The sequence below is a fragment of the Panulirus ornatus genome, chromosome 10 (genome assembly GCF_036320965.1).
Source record: "Panulirus ornatus isolate Po-2019 chromosome 10, ASM3632096v1, whole genome shotgun sequence".
In the NCBI taxonomy this organism is placed as follows: domain Eukaryota; kingdom Metazoa; phylum Arthropoda; class Malacostraca; order Decapoda; family Palinuridae; genus Panulirus; species Panulirus ornatus.
In genome coordinates this window covers 7563070-7578352 of record NC_092233.1, presented here as the reverse complement: position 1 = coordinate 7578352, position 15283 = coordinate 7563070, and the positions used below count along the sequence as shown (strand labels likewise).

The following is a 15283-nucleotide window of genomic DNA, read 5'->3' as shown; positions in this document are numbered from 1 at the left end:
TACAACAGATCAGCTTGATGCCTAAACAGAGGCATGAAAAGAGATCATCATTTGACAATGGAAGCTATTCTCATAAGGGACCATCAAATTATGATGGGAACCATTAAAGAGCTAAATGAAGATAATAATGAAAACTTCATAAATAGCATACATTTGAAAATAAGTAAACATTCATGACTAAAACTTATCAAATTTTTTAAAATAAAAAATAAAGAATAAATGATAAATGGTAAGCAATTAGACACTAAGATTTTAGAAAATATAATGTAGATATTGCAACAAATAATGGGTAGCAAAGCTACTATGTTATGATCCATAATGAGAGGCTTTTTATTACTTGTTTTGGTGTCTTTCTTGGTGATATAGCAACCCCAAAACACATGACATGGGTTTCTGCAAAACAGATGTTAACCCTTAACATGAAGCTATTAGTAATCACTAAGTGAGGGTCCCCTGCATACATTTACTTGTATTATATCTATATCTCTGACACCCACACCCTTTGAGAACTCATCCAAGGGGGTGGCCATGGCTAGTCTCCATAAGTGAGGAACTCTAGTGCTGCTTCTCTTTAGTGCTTCATCCTTAACAGGTCAATTGCAGAGGGCAGTTCCAGTGCCTAATGTTCCTACCAACTTAATCTACCTAATGTATTTACCTATCCTAATATTCCTGCCTAGTTTTATACCTACTGCTTCTACCTAATGCTCCAAACCACTACTTTTACCAAACAATTCTACCTAAAATTCTTGTCTAACATTCCTTCCCACTGCTCCTATCTATTACTTTTATCATCGTATCAAAAGGCAGGCCTAGCACAGAGCACTAACCACAGGAAAATCTAGAGTTGTGAAGACTGAGCTGTGTGATTTAAATGCTATCAAGTGTATTTGTGACAAGGAAAGATTGAATGCTTGTGGACAGAATATCAGCAGTCCATGTGTGGGTGAGGCAGAAAGAAAAGACAGCTACCTGGGTCAAGGAATGCAGCTTAACTATTGAACTGCCGGCTTGCTACACAGCAATCACTCATCTTTCCAACATCTAGGCAGGTAGTACCAGTAATATACCTCCCTCATTGGTGGCTGCCTAGCAACTATTTACTTGCAATACATACAAATAACTAAAAACTGCATCGAGTATACAAAAGCACCACAGCAGTTATAATAATGTTCAGACATCAATCTGAGATACAATCTGAAAAAATAATGTTGTACACTGCTTGATCCCAAGGAATTCAGCCAGATCTTAAAATACACATTTGATACCCTTTATCTATCTATCTATACCTCTGATGCCTTTTCCCTTCAGAAACTCCCTCAATGGGGTGGCCATGGCAACAGTCTCAATAACCAGTGAATTCCAGTGCTGCTTCATCTAAACCTAACAAAAGATTAGTTGATAGTCACTTTACGAGACTTACTTCATAATTTCAATTCAAACACATACTCCATTCATTATAATACATGCTTTGCAAATTCATATATTATTTCAAAAAAGCAGCTTTTGAAAACTGATATATTTCTGGAGATTACAAATGCTAATGCTGAATTTGAGGAGTTCCACTGCAAACAACATGCATTTACATAAATGAATCTGAAGAGTACATCTACAACCATGGCCCTACAAAGAAACAGAAATCATTATTGGTGATAAAAGCCTATGTATAAATAGCTCATGGTGACAAAAGCCAATGTATAAATAATACAAATATAATCCCACTGGCACTGGTGATAATATGCTTGTTTTCTAAGCGGCTATACCCATTAGTGAGATCAACAAAGTTGAATCAACCCACAGGTGAGATCAACAGTTGAAAAACAGAACCCATTCTCCATGAATGAATGAGAAATACAAAAACAAAACATTATCATTCACTTTGGTTTCTGTGCATGGCTGTGCACAGTGGATTGCTGGGTACTCACAGTGCATATCTCGTTCATGTTCATACTCGATAAATGCATATCCCCGAGGTTTACCAGTCTTGACATTGTGGATCATAACAATCTGAAAGAAGTACAATAAATATATCTAACAGTCTCAGGATCTCTTAAAACATGCCTACATGAAGTAAAAACTACCCATTTAAGACCTCCACTCATGCATTCCATGGACTTACCCTAACTAACTATATAGTAACTGCCTTAATATAGAACTGTGGTTAACTTCAATCTTTTAAGTTCCTTAAATAACAATATCTTATACATCTCTGTACAAGCTCTTGTGCAGTACAAGATGGTTCTTACAACACACACTAAACACTAAACAGTCAAGCATCACTCAACTACAAGTTTTACTGATTGCACAAAAATTTAAGATCACTGTGCATCCAAACTGTGTAAGGTTCCATTTGGATGAGCGATACTCAGAAAGTTAGAACGAAGAAAGATCTTCAAGCAAATCTCATCATACCACCGTTGCATCAACATCAGTAACATAAATACAAAATACCTCCCATATATTCCCAGCATGTCATAAAAGGCAACTAAAAGGGGAGGGAGCAGGGGCCCAGAAATCTTCCCTTCTGGTTTACTTTTCCAAAAGAAGGAACAGAGAAAAGGGCCAAGTGAAGATTTTCCATTTAGGCTCAGTCATATGTCCTTGTCGCTACCTTGCTAAAGTGGGAAATGACACATATGTATGGAACAACAAAAAAAGTGTCTTCAAACACAGCTTTTCCAGATCAACTTAAAGAGATCCACATATTTTTCTAGCTAAATATAAAGGATAACTTCAAATGAAATATCAAAAAAGATATAATGATATGCCTTTGCTTATGCAAAAAACTTCTTACAAACTACTTTGTATATATATTTTTATCTATTATTATACTTTGTCGCTGTCTCCCGCATTAGCGAGGTAGCGCAAGGAAACAGACGAAAGAATGGCCCAACCCACCCACATACACATGTATATACATACACGTCCACACACAGCAAATATACATACCTATACATCTCAACGTATACATATATATACACACACAGACATATACATATATACACATGTACATAATTCATACTGTCTGCCCTTGTTCATTCCCATCACCACCCCACCACACGAAATAACAACCCCCTTCCCCCTCACGTGCACGAGGTAGCGCTAGGAAAAGACAACAAAAGGCCGCATTCGTTCACACTCAGTCTCTAGCTGTCATGTATAATGTATAATAAAGGAGAAAAGAAAAAAAGAAAAACTAATCCCACTTTTGGTCTGAAAAAAGTCTACAGTATAAAGGATAACTTCAAATGAAATATCAAAAAAGATATAATGATATGCCTTTGCTTATGCAAAAAAGACTTCTTACAAACTACTTTGTATATATATTTTTATCTATTATTATACTTTGTCGCTGTCTCCCGCGTTAGCGAGGTAGCGCAAGGAAACAGACGAAAGAATGGCCCAACCCACCCACATACACATGTATATACATACACGTCCACACACAGCAAATATACATACCTATACATCTCAACGTATACATATATATACACACACAGACATATACATATATACACATGTACATAATTCATACTGTCTGCCCTTGTTCATTCCCATCACCACCCCACCACACGAAATAACAACCCCCTTCCCCCTCATGTGCACGAGGTAGCGCTAGGAAAAGACAACAAAAGGCCGCATTCGTTCACACTCAGTCTCTAGCTGTCATGTATAATGCACCAAAACCACAGCTCCCTTTCCACATCCAGGCCCAAAAAAACTTTCCATGGTTTACCCCAGATGCTTCACATGTGCTGGTTCAATCCACTGACAGCATGTTGACCTTGGTATACCACATCGTTCCAATTCACTCTATTCCTTGCATGCCTTTCACCCTCCTGCATGTTCAGGCCCCGATCACTCAAAATCTTTTTCACTCCATCTTTCCACCTCCAATTTGGTCTCCCACTTCTTGTCATTCCTCCACCTCTGACACATATATCCTCTTTGTCAATCTTTCCTCACTCATTCTCTCCATGTGACCAAACCATTTCAAAACACCCTCTTCTGCTCTCTCAACCACACTTTGCATACTAAAATATACTCACTGCATTGGAACTGTTTAAAGTAATAAGAAATTAAGAAATCCATCTTTTGATGGATTGCGCAAAAGATGCTTGTGGCATGAGAAGAGTGGGAGGTGGGTTGATTAGAAAGGGTAGTGAGTGGTGGGATGAAGAAGTAAGAGTATTAGTGAAAGAGAAGAGAGAGGCATTTGGACGATTTTTGCAGGGAAAAAATGCAATTGAGTGGGAGATGTATAAAAGAAAGAGACAGGAGGTCAAGAGAAAGGTGCAAGAGGTGAAAAAAAGGGCAAATGAGAGTTGGGGTGAGAGAGTATCATTAAATTTTAGGGAGAATAAAAAGATGTGAATGTAGGTTTGCGGCAGGGGTGTGTGATGTCTCCATGGTTGTTTAATTTGTTTATGGATGGGGTTGTTAGGGAGGTAAATGCAAGAGTTTTGGAAAGAGGGGCAAGTATGAAGTCTGTTGGGGATGAGAGAGCTTGGGAAGTGAGTCAGTTGTTGTTCGCTGATGATACAGCGCTGGTGGCTGATTCATGTGAGAAACTGCAGAAGCTGGTGACTGAGTTTGGTAAAGTGTGTGGAAGAAGAAAGTTAAGAGTAAATGTGAATAAGACCAAGGTTATTAGGTACAGTAGGGGTGAGGGTCAAGTCAATTGGGAGGTGAGTTTGAATGGAGAAAAACTGGAGGAAGTGAAGTGTTTTAGATATCTGGGAGTGGATCTGGCAGCGGATGGAACCATGGAAGCGGAAGTGGATCATAGGGTGGGGGAGGGGGCGAAAATTCTGGGGGCCTTGAAGAATGTGTGGAAGTCGAGAACATTATCTCGGAAAGCAAAAATGGGTTTTTTTGAAGGAGTAGTGGTTCCAACAATGTTGTATGGTTGCGAGGCGTGGGCTATGGATAGAGTTGTGCGCAGGAGGATGGATGTGCTGGAAATGAGATGTTTGAGGACAATGTGTGGTGTGAGGTGGTTTGATCGAGTGAGTAACGTAAGGGTAAGAGAGATGTGTGGAAATAAAAAGAGCGTGGTTGAGAGAGCAGAAGAGGGTGTTTTGAAGTGGTTTGGGCACATGGAGAGGATGAGTGAGGAAAGATTGACCAAGAGGATATATGTGTCGGAGGTGGAGGGAACGAGGAGAAGAGGGAGACCAAATTGGAGGTGGAAAGATGGAGTGAAAAAGATTTTGTGTGATCGGGGCCTGAACATGCAGGAGGGTGAAAGGAGGGCAAGGAATAGAGTGAATTGGAGCGATGTGGTATACAGGGGTTGACGTGCTGTCAGTGGATTGAATCAAGGCATGTGAAGCGTCTGGGGTAAACCATGGAAAGCTGTGTAGGTATGTATATTTGCGTGTGTGGACGTGTGTATGTACATGTGTATGGGGGGGGGGGGGGTTGGGCCATTTCTTTCGTCTGTTTCCTTGCGCTACCTCGCAAACGCGGGAGACAGCGACAAAGTAAAAAAAAAAAAAAAAAAAAAAAAAAAAAAAAAAAATAAGAAATTAAGTTTCTAACCTTTTTAATAGGTCCATATATTTCAAACTCTCTTCGTAGCTTTGACTCGGAAGTATCATAATTAATACGTGACACAAAGAGTGACTTGTATGGGTCTGAAGTTGCCGACTCATTATTGTGGGGGTCCCAAAGAGCAATTTCCTGTTCTAATTTGTACTGCATCTGTTCTGCCTTTTCCCTTCTCTTACGTTCCAATCGTTCATCACGGGTTTCTACTCTTGTGGGAGGTGGAGTGTCCTTAGGATCCTGACAAATCAGAGAATCTGATTAAGTAAAATACAATACAATCATATGCAACAGTCATCAGTTATGTGAACCAAAATTATTAAAAATGTTTTAGTAAGCTTTGCAAAACCAACATGAGGGCATAGATTGTATACTCCAGAGAACTTGGTCTATACAAGTAACTGCTTCTACCCTGTGACCCTGATAATGCATGCTATCAGATAACTTAATCTGGCTGGGTAACTGGAATCTATATAAACAACTGAATGCTACATGGACTACATAAAATAAACCTTGGGTATGTGATTTCCAGTCCCTGTAACCTAAGTTCAAGTGACTGTGAAAGTAGGATGAGCAAAAGTAAAATTTAGTAAGGTAATGAAGATAAGCGGGCGGGTGGGGAGGGGGGGGGGGACACAAGATGGTTTGAATGTAATTTGAATGGGGATAACCTGAAAGATGTGGGGTACATCAGATAGCTAGGCATGTATGAGGCAGAGGATACCATAGGATCTGAAGTGAATCAAAGGGTGGGAAAGGAGGCTAACCCATGTCTAACCCTGTATACCACATCACTTCAATTTACTATCCCATGCAGGCTTCACAACTTCCTGGAGATTAAGTAACCAATCACTCAAAGTATCTTTCGCTTCACCCTCCCAGTTCCTTCTCAGTTTCCTATTCTATTTGTTCCCTCCATTTCCAACATGTATACCCTCTTCATAAGTCTCTCCTCACTCATTCTTTCCATCTGTCCAAATCAATTCAGCACACACCAAATAGTCCCTAAACATTTCATTTCCAACACACTCACTCTCTTCTGCTCTTCCCATCTAGTGTACATGCCTTGCACCTATAAAAACTGTTAGTACTATCATACCAAACATACCTTCCGATGCAGTGACCTCTCTTTCTAGATAGTCCTCAATGTGTCCGAGACCTTAACCTCCTTACCTACCTTATGGTTTACTTCACCTCTAATGGTTCCATCTGCTACCATACTCACTACTAGCTATCTCAAACACTATACTTCCCTGAACTTTCAAACTCACACTCCGACCAAATGTCCACCTCCATTGCTAAACTTCAACATCTTATTTTTTCACATTAACTTAAACTTCTAATTTCACAAATTCTCCCAAACTTAGACATCAGCTCCTGCAGTTTCTCACTTTAATCCTCCATTAGCAAACAGTGATTACCTTCCCCAGGGCCCTCTACTCCCAATAGACAGCAAACCTGCCCATCCTGAATAGACCTTTGCATTCACTTCCCTTATCACTCTAACCACCAACAGGCTACACAGCCATCATGACTTCAAACACTCATCAAAGACCCATCTTCACAAGGAACCACTCACCCTCCTCTCGTCTTACTCCCACCGAATGCCATTAATTCTTGGCAAATACTCTTAAATGCTTCAAGTAGCTTTCCCCACATACAACAGATTAGTAACATCAACAAATATCTCTATCAAACCTGTCATAAGCTTTCTACACATCCAAATATGCCATGTACTAATACTTTGAGTTTCAAAATGATTCTTCAAAGAAAAAACATGATCCATAAATCCTCTACCACTCTTAAAGCCATACAATTCCTCCCTGATCTGATACTATGTCCATGCCACCACCCTCTCAATCACCTCTCCCCATACAAAGTGCCTGGTAAAGTCAACAAACTTGTACCTCAGTATTTAGGGCATTCTCTTTTAGCCCCTTTACCTTTATACAAGAGTACTATAAGGCACTCTGGCAATCTTAGCCCCTTTACCTTTCTACTAGAGTACTATAGGGCACTCTGGCAATCTGTATATGCCATATATGCAATGAAAACTTCACAAACAAATCAACAACAATACCATCCCCTTTTGTATGAAATTCAATTACAATCCATCCACTGAAGCCAGTCTGCTGCTCTTCTCCATCTAAGCAATCCATTCACCCACTCTTCTCTTTCACAAAATCACTTGCCATGGCTCACAATCCTAAACAACACACAACTGCTACCTTATAAGACTCATAGTCTATTTACACCAAATACTATTGTCAAAAATAACTTTGATACTTTCATTCCTTCCACTGTCATACCACTGCAATTCAAATTTCACCCTGAGAATCCAGTATTCTTGGCATTCTGTTCATATGTTCCACATTCATGCTGCAGAGCTTTGCAGGTGTTGCGGCTTAACATAATTTTGATGAATCCACCATCAACATGGATTTCTCTCAATTTCCTACATACCAGACTTTATGTGAGATTCATGACATGGGTTAAAGGTTACACTAATCATAATGGGAAAATCAAACATCAAAATACATAATAGCAGCAAAATTTTAACATTTACCTCAAACCTCTGAATTATATTTGCTAAGCCAGAGTAACCATCAGTCCTCTTCTCCCATGTCAACTTATCAACTGGTGGAAGATATGGTATTGGATCTCTTGGGGCAAATAATGCCAAAAGATTTGGCGGCAAATACTGCGTCATTTTGAGAAACTGAAACAAAAATAAAATTATCAAACTTTTCAAATAACAAGACAAATCAACAACCAAACACTTCAACACTACAGAGCTGGCAAGTCAAAAATATATGACAAAATGCACACCTACAATTGTAAACTAAGTGAAATTCTGGCGCTCAACATTATGATAAAAATTATCTTAATGTATTTTTTTTTCTACATTTATTTTCTGAAAAAAAAAATATCCTCTACAGTCTGAAAAAATTCAACAAACCAAATTCTTTCATATATCATTAATTCTCATCTCATTCACTTTCTCAAGTGCTCTCTCTCTCTCTCTCTCTCTCTCTCTCTCTCTCTCAAATTGGAAACGTGCACTCTTATAACTTGGTATTTTCTGATCAATATTGACTGACACAAGTATTTCCACTGAAAAAGATAAATCTACAGTGTAACAGCTTTAACACTTGCAGTCTCATAACACAGCCTTCCACCACATCAAACCCCTGACAAAGAGAGGGATTTGAAAGACAAGGCAATATGCGAGATGGAATAAAGTAAAAATCCTATCGTAACTGCAACGGCCCACTGTTTATAGCCAACAGATACAGCAACCAGAAGGGTATTTCAAGAAACATTTGTGTCATTACAGCTCAGAACAGTTAGCCACCTAGAGTAGACTTCAGAGGTCTTCTATTCCCACAGTTCCGAATGACTATAGGGTACTGAACTAGGTCACTGGACAGCTAAACTGTTGGAAACCAAGACCCACAGGCCCAGCTAGTCTAGTATACTTTATCAATACTTGTCCAAGGCCTTCTCAAACTTCTCCAGTATGCATCCCATAGTATTTCTGATGGCTGCAAGCTGTTTCTTAGTCTTGGGCCCCTGGCAGCTCATGGTATTTTCTCTTTTTTGTGCTTGGTGGTAATACAGAATTCTACATGTCAATCACACTTATAGTTGATATCTTTTGAGCCCAGGTTGGAAACCACACCAAAGATGTTCCTAGATTTTCCAAGAGTGAATAATGATATACTTCTCCCATCTGTGCTTCAGAGAGTATAGCTTCAATGATTTATAGTAATTTCCATATCAGTAAGAGCCAGGTAAGATCTTGTCACACTTTATAACTTTAAAATTTTGCCTGCTTTGTAAGACGATATCTGTGTACAGCATCATTCTATCTGTGGAAGGGAGTATGATTATCTTGAAGAGCATCATCATTGGTTTTCCTTGTTTTGAAGGTAAGTTCCATTCCATTGGGAGCGAATTAAAAGACAGTGGAAATATCTTTAGGAAAATAACACAAATGGCGTAGCAAGTCCCATGGCATCATATTGTTCGATAATGACCCAGTAAGTTCCAGATTTCTCTTGGGTAAAAATCAAAAAATAGTTAAGGGTCTTATGCCATTCAATTCTTTAAAAGCAGAGGAACAACAATGCAATATACAATTTTATGGTTAAGGTTGAATTTCCTGAGTCAGGCAAAATCCAAACTAAAGATATGGGTCTTACACAATTCAATTCTTCCTGGCCTATGAAATTTATGTTATACATGACCACGAAGTAGGTAGTGGCTGGAAGGCAGCCAATGACCAAGGTACATTACCAGTACTACCTGCCTGGGTATTGGGAGGGCTAGTGATGCCTGTGTAGTGAGCCAGCACTTCAATGGTTGTAAAGCTGTACTCCTCTGACCCAGGTAGCGCTTTTCTTTCTGCCTCACCCACATGTAGACTACTGGCACTCTGCCCACAAACATACATTTTCTCACTGTCATACATAACACTTGACAACACTTAATTCACACAGTTCACTCTTTGTAACTCTACATTTTCCTACAGTGAGCACTATGCCCTAGCCCTGACTTTTGGCAAAACATTTGGAGCAATAGATAGACGTGGTAGGGACGAACATTTAGGCAAAAGCACGAGGTAAAAACATTAGGTAGAAGTAGTTGTTACAAATGTGAGAGAGTTGCCCTCTGCCAGTGACCTGTTAAGAAAGAGGCACTAAAAGCTAAGAAGCAGTACTGGAGTCCACAAGTTATGGAGAGTCTATTGCTCTGGCCATCCCCCTTGAGGGAGTTCCAGCTGGGAATGCATTAGAGATATAAATGAATATATATACAAACAGATACATAACCATGGAAGTAAAGAAAAAATACGTGAATAAACAAGGTGGAAGACATAATGTCATGGCCAATTGGGTGGTCTCAAGCAGATGACCTGAACACCTGTCCAGCTGCCATTCTATACCTCCCACTGAGTTTACATATCTCCGTTTACATATCTCTCCTCTGTTTATCTTTTTTTCCTTTACTAGTGGTGCATAAATTTGTTTTCAACAAACAAGCTACTCCAGAAGAATTAATAGAAAAGTTTTAGATCTTCCACTGCCTTGTTCACATTACAGCATCCTCTTTAAATCTTACTGACCACAGTTACTTGATCACTAACTTTAGTAGCAGACCTGTCCATACTTAGCTTATTGTTTATGTTTTGTGGCATTACCACTTTCCTGCCATTATTCCAAATTTCATACTCGAAATTACTTTTGTTTTGTTCTATTATTAACAACACTTACAACAGATAAAAGTAGCAGGTATAAACATTAGGCAGATGCATTAAATAGAAACACTGGGTGAAAAATGTTGGTAGGAACATCAGAGGGGAGCATTAAATAGCAGGTTAGAACACTGGGTAAAGAAATTAATTAAAATCAGTAAGAAAATTCGGTAGGAACCTCTGGAAACTGTGCTAGAGTTGCCCTTTGCCAGTGGCCTACTAAGGGTGAGGTACTACAGGATAAGAATCAGCACTACAGTTCACCAATTATGGACACAGTTTTACCAAGGCCACTCCCTTCAGGGGGTTCCCAGAGGGTATGGGCATCAGATGTATAAGTAGACGCTTGAAAGCTTTTAAGCAAATTCAAGAACTAACCCATCAAAACTTGAATGGCAGGACACTAATGTGTTCATATTCTCCTGGGACATTCTTATCAAGTACAAGTTGCAATATTATGTTTTGGGTATGTAATACTTTATAAGGTATGTAGATGAGGTATGTAGTATCATCATTAATTACAGTAGTGCTGAAATACAACCAAGATTACATCAATTTACATATAACAAAATGGGGAGGCAATGTTGTTGATGGGTTAGTTAGGATTTATAATGAGTGATTTTTATTTGTTTGCTATGGGGAAGGAGTTTTATACTCATATGGTTTGAGATGTGATACCTGACAATAGGTTGAACACCAATATATTGCCACTGTATAAAAGCAAAGGGGGCAAAAGTGAATGTTTGAACTACAGATGTTTGTTGTGTGTACTTAGTAGCAAGCTACATGGAAAGTGATGATTAAAAGGGTTAAGGCATGCTCAGATCATCAGACTGAAAAGGATAAAAGTGGCTTCAGGAGTGGCAGAGGATGTACCTCATGGGCATTTGATTTATTGAATTTGAGAAATAATTAGTGAAAGAGAGGGATCTGTATGTGGCATTCATAGATCTGGAGAAAGTGTATGACAAGAAGACAGAGACACTCTGTGGAATGTTATAAATATGCATGGGAGGAAAGCTGTTAGAAATGGTGAGGGTTTGTTTTTTATCAAATGACAGGTGTGTGTGTGTGTAAGTGTGTGAGTAGGAAAATAGGTAGGCGAGTGGGTTTCAGGTGAAGGCAGGTCTGCTGCAGGGGTGTGTTGCTGTTTAACTTGCCTATAGATGGGGCAATGAGGGATATGAACGTGAGGGTCTTGAAATGATGGGCAGTTCTGTAGTCTCCTGTGCGTGCGTGCGTGTGAGAGAGAGAGAGAGAGAGAGAGAGAGAGAGAGAGAGAGAGAGAGAGAGAGAGAGAGAGTGTGTGTGTGTGTGTGTGTGTGTGTGTGTGTGTGTGTGTGTGTGTGTGTGTGTGTGGAGTGAAGGGTAACTGCTGTTTGCACATGATAGAGCTCAAGTGGCAGATGTGAGAAACTGGTTCCTGAGCTGGGGAGAAAATGTCCATGAAGGACATGAGTTACCTATTTATTTATTGGGGACATGTGAGAAACTGGTTTCTGAGTTGGGAAGAGCACTTCCAAGGACATGAGAGTTAATGCGAATAAAAGTAACACTATAAAGTTTAGCACTGGAGAGATAAAAGGGTGGTTTGAGTTTGAACAGAAAGGACCGGAAAGATTTAGCATTTTAGATCACTACAAGTAGATACAGCAATAAATGCAACAAAAAAGCTGAATTAAGCCATAGGGTGGGTGAGGGAGAAAAGGTCTCAGGCACATATACGACTTTATGGAAAAAAGCTCATTGCCTGCTAGGGCAAATAAGAGTATCCTTGATGGCACAGTTGTCCTGACAGTGTTGTATAGATACAAGGAATGGCCCCTAAAGAAAAGAGACAAACAGAGGATATCTTGGAAATAAAATATTTGAGGACAATGTGGTGTGAGGAGGGATGACCAAATACGAAATGATAGAGTATGATAAGTGGAACTGAAAGGGGACTAAGTACATGAGAGCTTAAGAAAAAGGCTGAAATGGTGGTTTCAAATGAAAAGGATGAGCAAGAAAGGCTGATTGAGAGGGTATACATGTTTGAAGAGGAGGTTAAGAGATTACAGAAACCAAGAAGGTAGAAGAATGGAGTGAAAGATGCTCTAAGTAACAGGCCTGAACATGCTGGATGGTGTGAGCACATTCGTGCCTGAGTAAATTGGAACAATAAGGTACATGGGTCAATGGGCTGAACCAGGATATATGAAGGTCAGGGAAAACCATAAAAATGCCTGTGGAGCCTGGCTGTGTACAGGGGCCTCAGGTTTCAGTGCTTTGTACATGAATACTAGAAAGTGGTTGCAAGCAAAAGTGGCCATTCACTGTTCTGTTAAGTCTATTACTGATAGGGAAATGTGGCTTTGGTAACACTTTTCTGTCTTCCTCCATAAAACCTCAATACACCTAAAATTCAATAAAACACATCTTTTCAAATAAATTTTGGGTGTATATTTCTGCAAATTTGGTATATATTTAGGCATTTGATAAAACCCCAGACTGTGGAAATAATGCCTTTACCAACCTGATTAACTTAAGCTTCCTTACAGAGGTTAATACAAGAGCAATTGAATTCTAACTACAATAAATCTTGATATTACTAAGAATATCAGTATCCTACAATCAACACACACAACATATGTAAAGTTTTACCAAAATCCTCTTAGTGATCAGTTGGTCACACAAATAGGAAAATGTTAAAAACAAATAGTTGCAGCCCAAACTGGCCTAGAATTATGATTATCTTGACCATAACACAACATTAACTTCCCAAATATTTACGTGACTTATCTTAATAGACGTCGTTCATGACGGTTCAAATGAACCCCGGCCAAACATTCCAGCTAATGGCATTAAACATTTTGAAATACCTCTATAATGCTGTTTCATACAACAATTCTGGTGCAACAAATGCTTCCAATACCAAGGTAATTCGACCACATTTCTAGAAAGCACAACAGATCCTCCCTCAAGAAACGATCATCGCCAAGTGCAAGCTAATCCCTGGGCCCCTCTACTCTACCCTGTGCAAGATAAATGGCTGACAAGTCAAATTCCAGCAATATAAAGCCTGCCATTCCTATATATGTTTCTTCACGACCTTCCCACCAGCATCACGGAATCCTACAACCAAACCTTCCATCTAGTATGGCTCCATACACACTCCAGGTAAGACTAGGTTAAACTTGGCGAGATATAAAGAGCCCGCCCCCATCATCATCATTGTCACTCGACCCCCACCACCATTCAGACCCTAAGGGGTACTCGTGGCAGCTTGCAGCGTCACCCAGACACACACACACACACACACGCCCTAACTCACCCACACTCTCCACAGGTCACATGGCCAGTTATTTCAAAAAGTACTTATGTGAATCTGTATGTTTCACCTTTTGTTAGCACTCTAACCGGACATCACAAAGAAGGTTCGAGTCTCAACGCGTAAAACTGCAACGCGTTGACCCGTTCCCAGCGCGCGGAGCAACACAACAATACAATATGGCTGCCAAAATCTCTTATTACTATTATTGAATGAAATACACCAAGACTAGTAATCATTTCCCTAAATATTGCCAGATTTATTTCTTTGTATTTAGTGGCATCGAACAGTAGAATTACATGATGACTGCTGTTATACGGACAACATAGATACATGTATATGATTAGTATTTTTGAGGATTAGATTTTCTGATACATGTATGTGAATAGTATTTTTGAGGATTGAATTTTCGTGCAGTTGTTCTAATGTCATTGTAAGAACAATGACAAAAAAATTTTAGTTGTTAAATTGTAGGGCCTCTAGTTGGTTCTACAACAAATGGGCCTTTGCCTGTTGATGGCCTGTTCCATTTGACTGAAGAAATTATGATTCATGGCTTTAGGAAACTTTTCGCACAAGGTTAAGTTATTCTTACTCATAATGTCAGTTAAACTGACGTTTTTTGTATCAGCATGATTAGAATGCAATACACTGAACTAATTTCATGTCCTTAATTTAAATTTGCCTTTTTGAATACACAGACTTATATAACCCAATTAATTATTGGTCTTTTATAACCATTAGTGCAAATACATTGCACATATCATCAGCAAGACCTTTGTAATAATGTAGTCTTGTCTTCTATATAATCCACGTTAAAGACCTGACAATCTCGGCGGGACTTCATTTAAGTTCATTCCCCATGTCGCTCCTACCCCCCAAGACCCCGCTGGCCGGCCAAAGGTCACAGGCCGGGTGGAGTGGTGATGACCCAGGTGTTCCGGGTGGAGTGGTGATGACCCAGGTGTTTCAGCATAGCGGCCACAACCATGTCTTGTGCCCACTTTGTTGTCAACTTCATTTCACGTCCACTGACAAGGAAGGAGCTACTGGGTCACTAACTACAGGGCCATTTCAGTAGCATTCTTCATTCTTAAAGTGGCGTATCGCCTCTTTGGTCCTTCTCTTATGAAATATATTAACTCCACTACACTCACAATCAAGGG

The 15283-nt window shown here is 39.5% G+C and overlaps 1 protein-coding gene across 1 annotated transcript in view; it reads right to left on the bottom strand.

Moving 5' to 3' along the window:
- Positions 1–14311, bottom strand: part of snRNP-U1-70K (small ribonucleoprotein particle U1 subunit 70K) — a 49186-nt gene extending 34875 nt beyond the window's left edge. The window contains exons 1-4 of the mRNA XM_071665485.1: positions 14188–14311; positions 8117–8269; positions 5545–5790; positions 1926–2007 (exon numbers count right to left, since the gene is read on the bottom strand). Of these exons, the coding sequence (XP_071521586.1) occupies positions 1926–2007; positions 5545–5790; positions 8117–8260 (472 nt within the window). The 5' untranslated portion in view covers positions 8261–8269; positions 14188–14311. The remainder of the gene's footprint in view (positions 1–1925; positions 2008–5544; positions 5791–8116; positions 8270–14187) is intronic.
- Between the last annotated feature and the right edge of the window lie 972 nt (positions 14312–15283).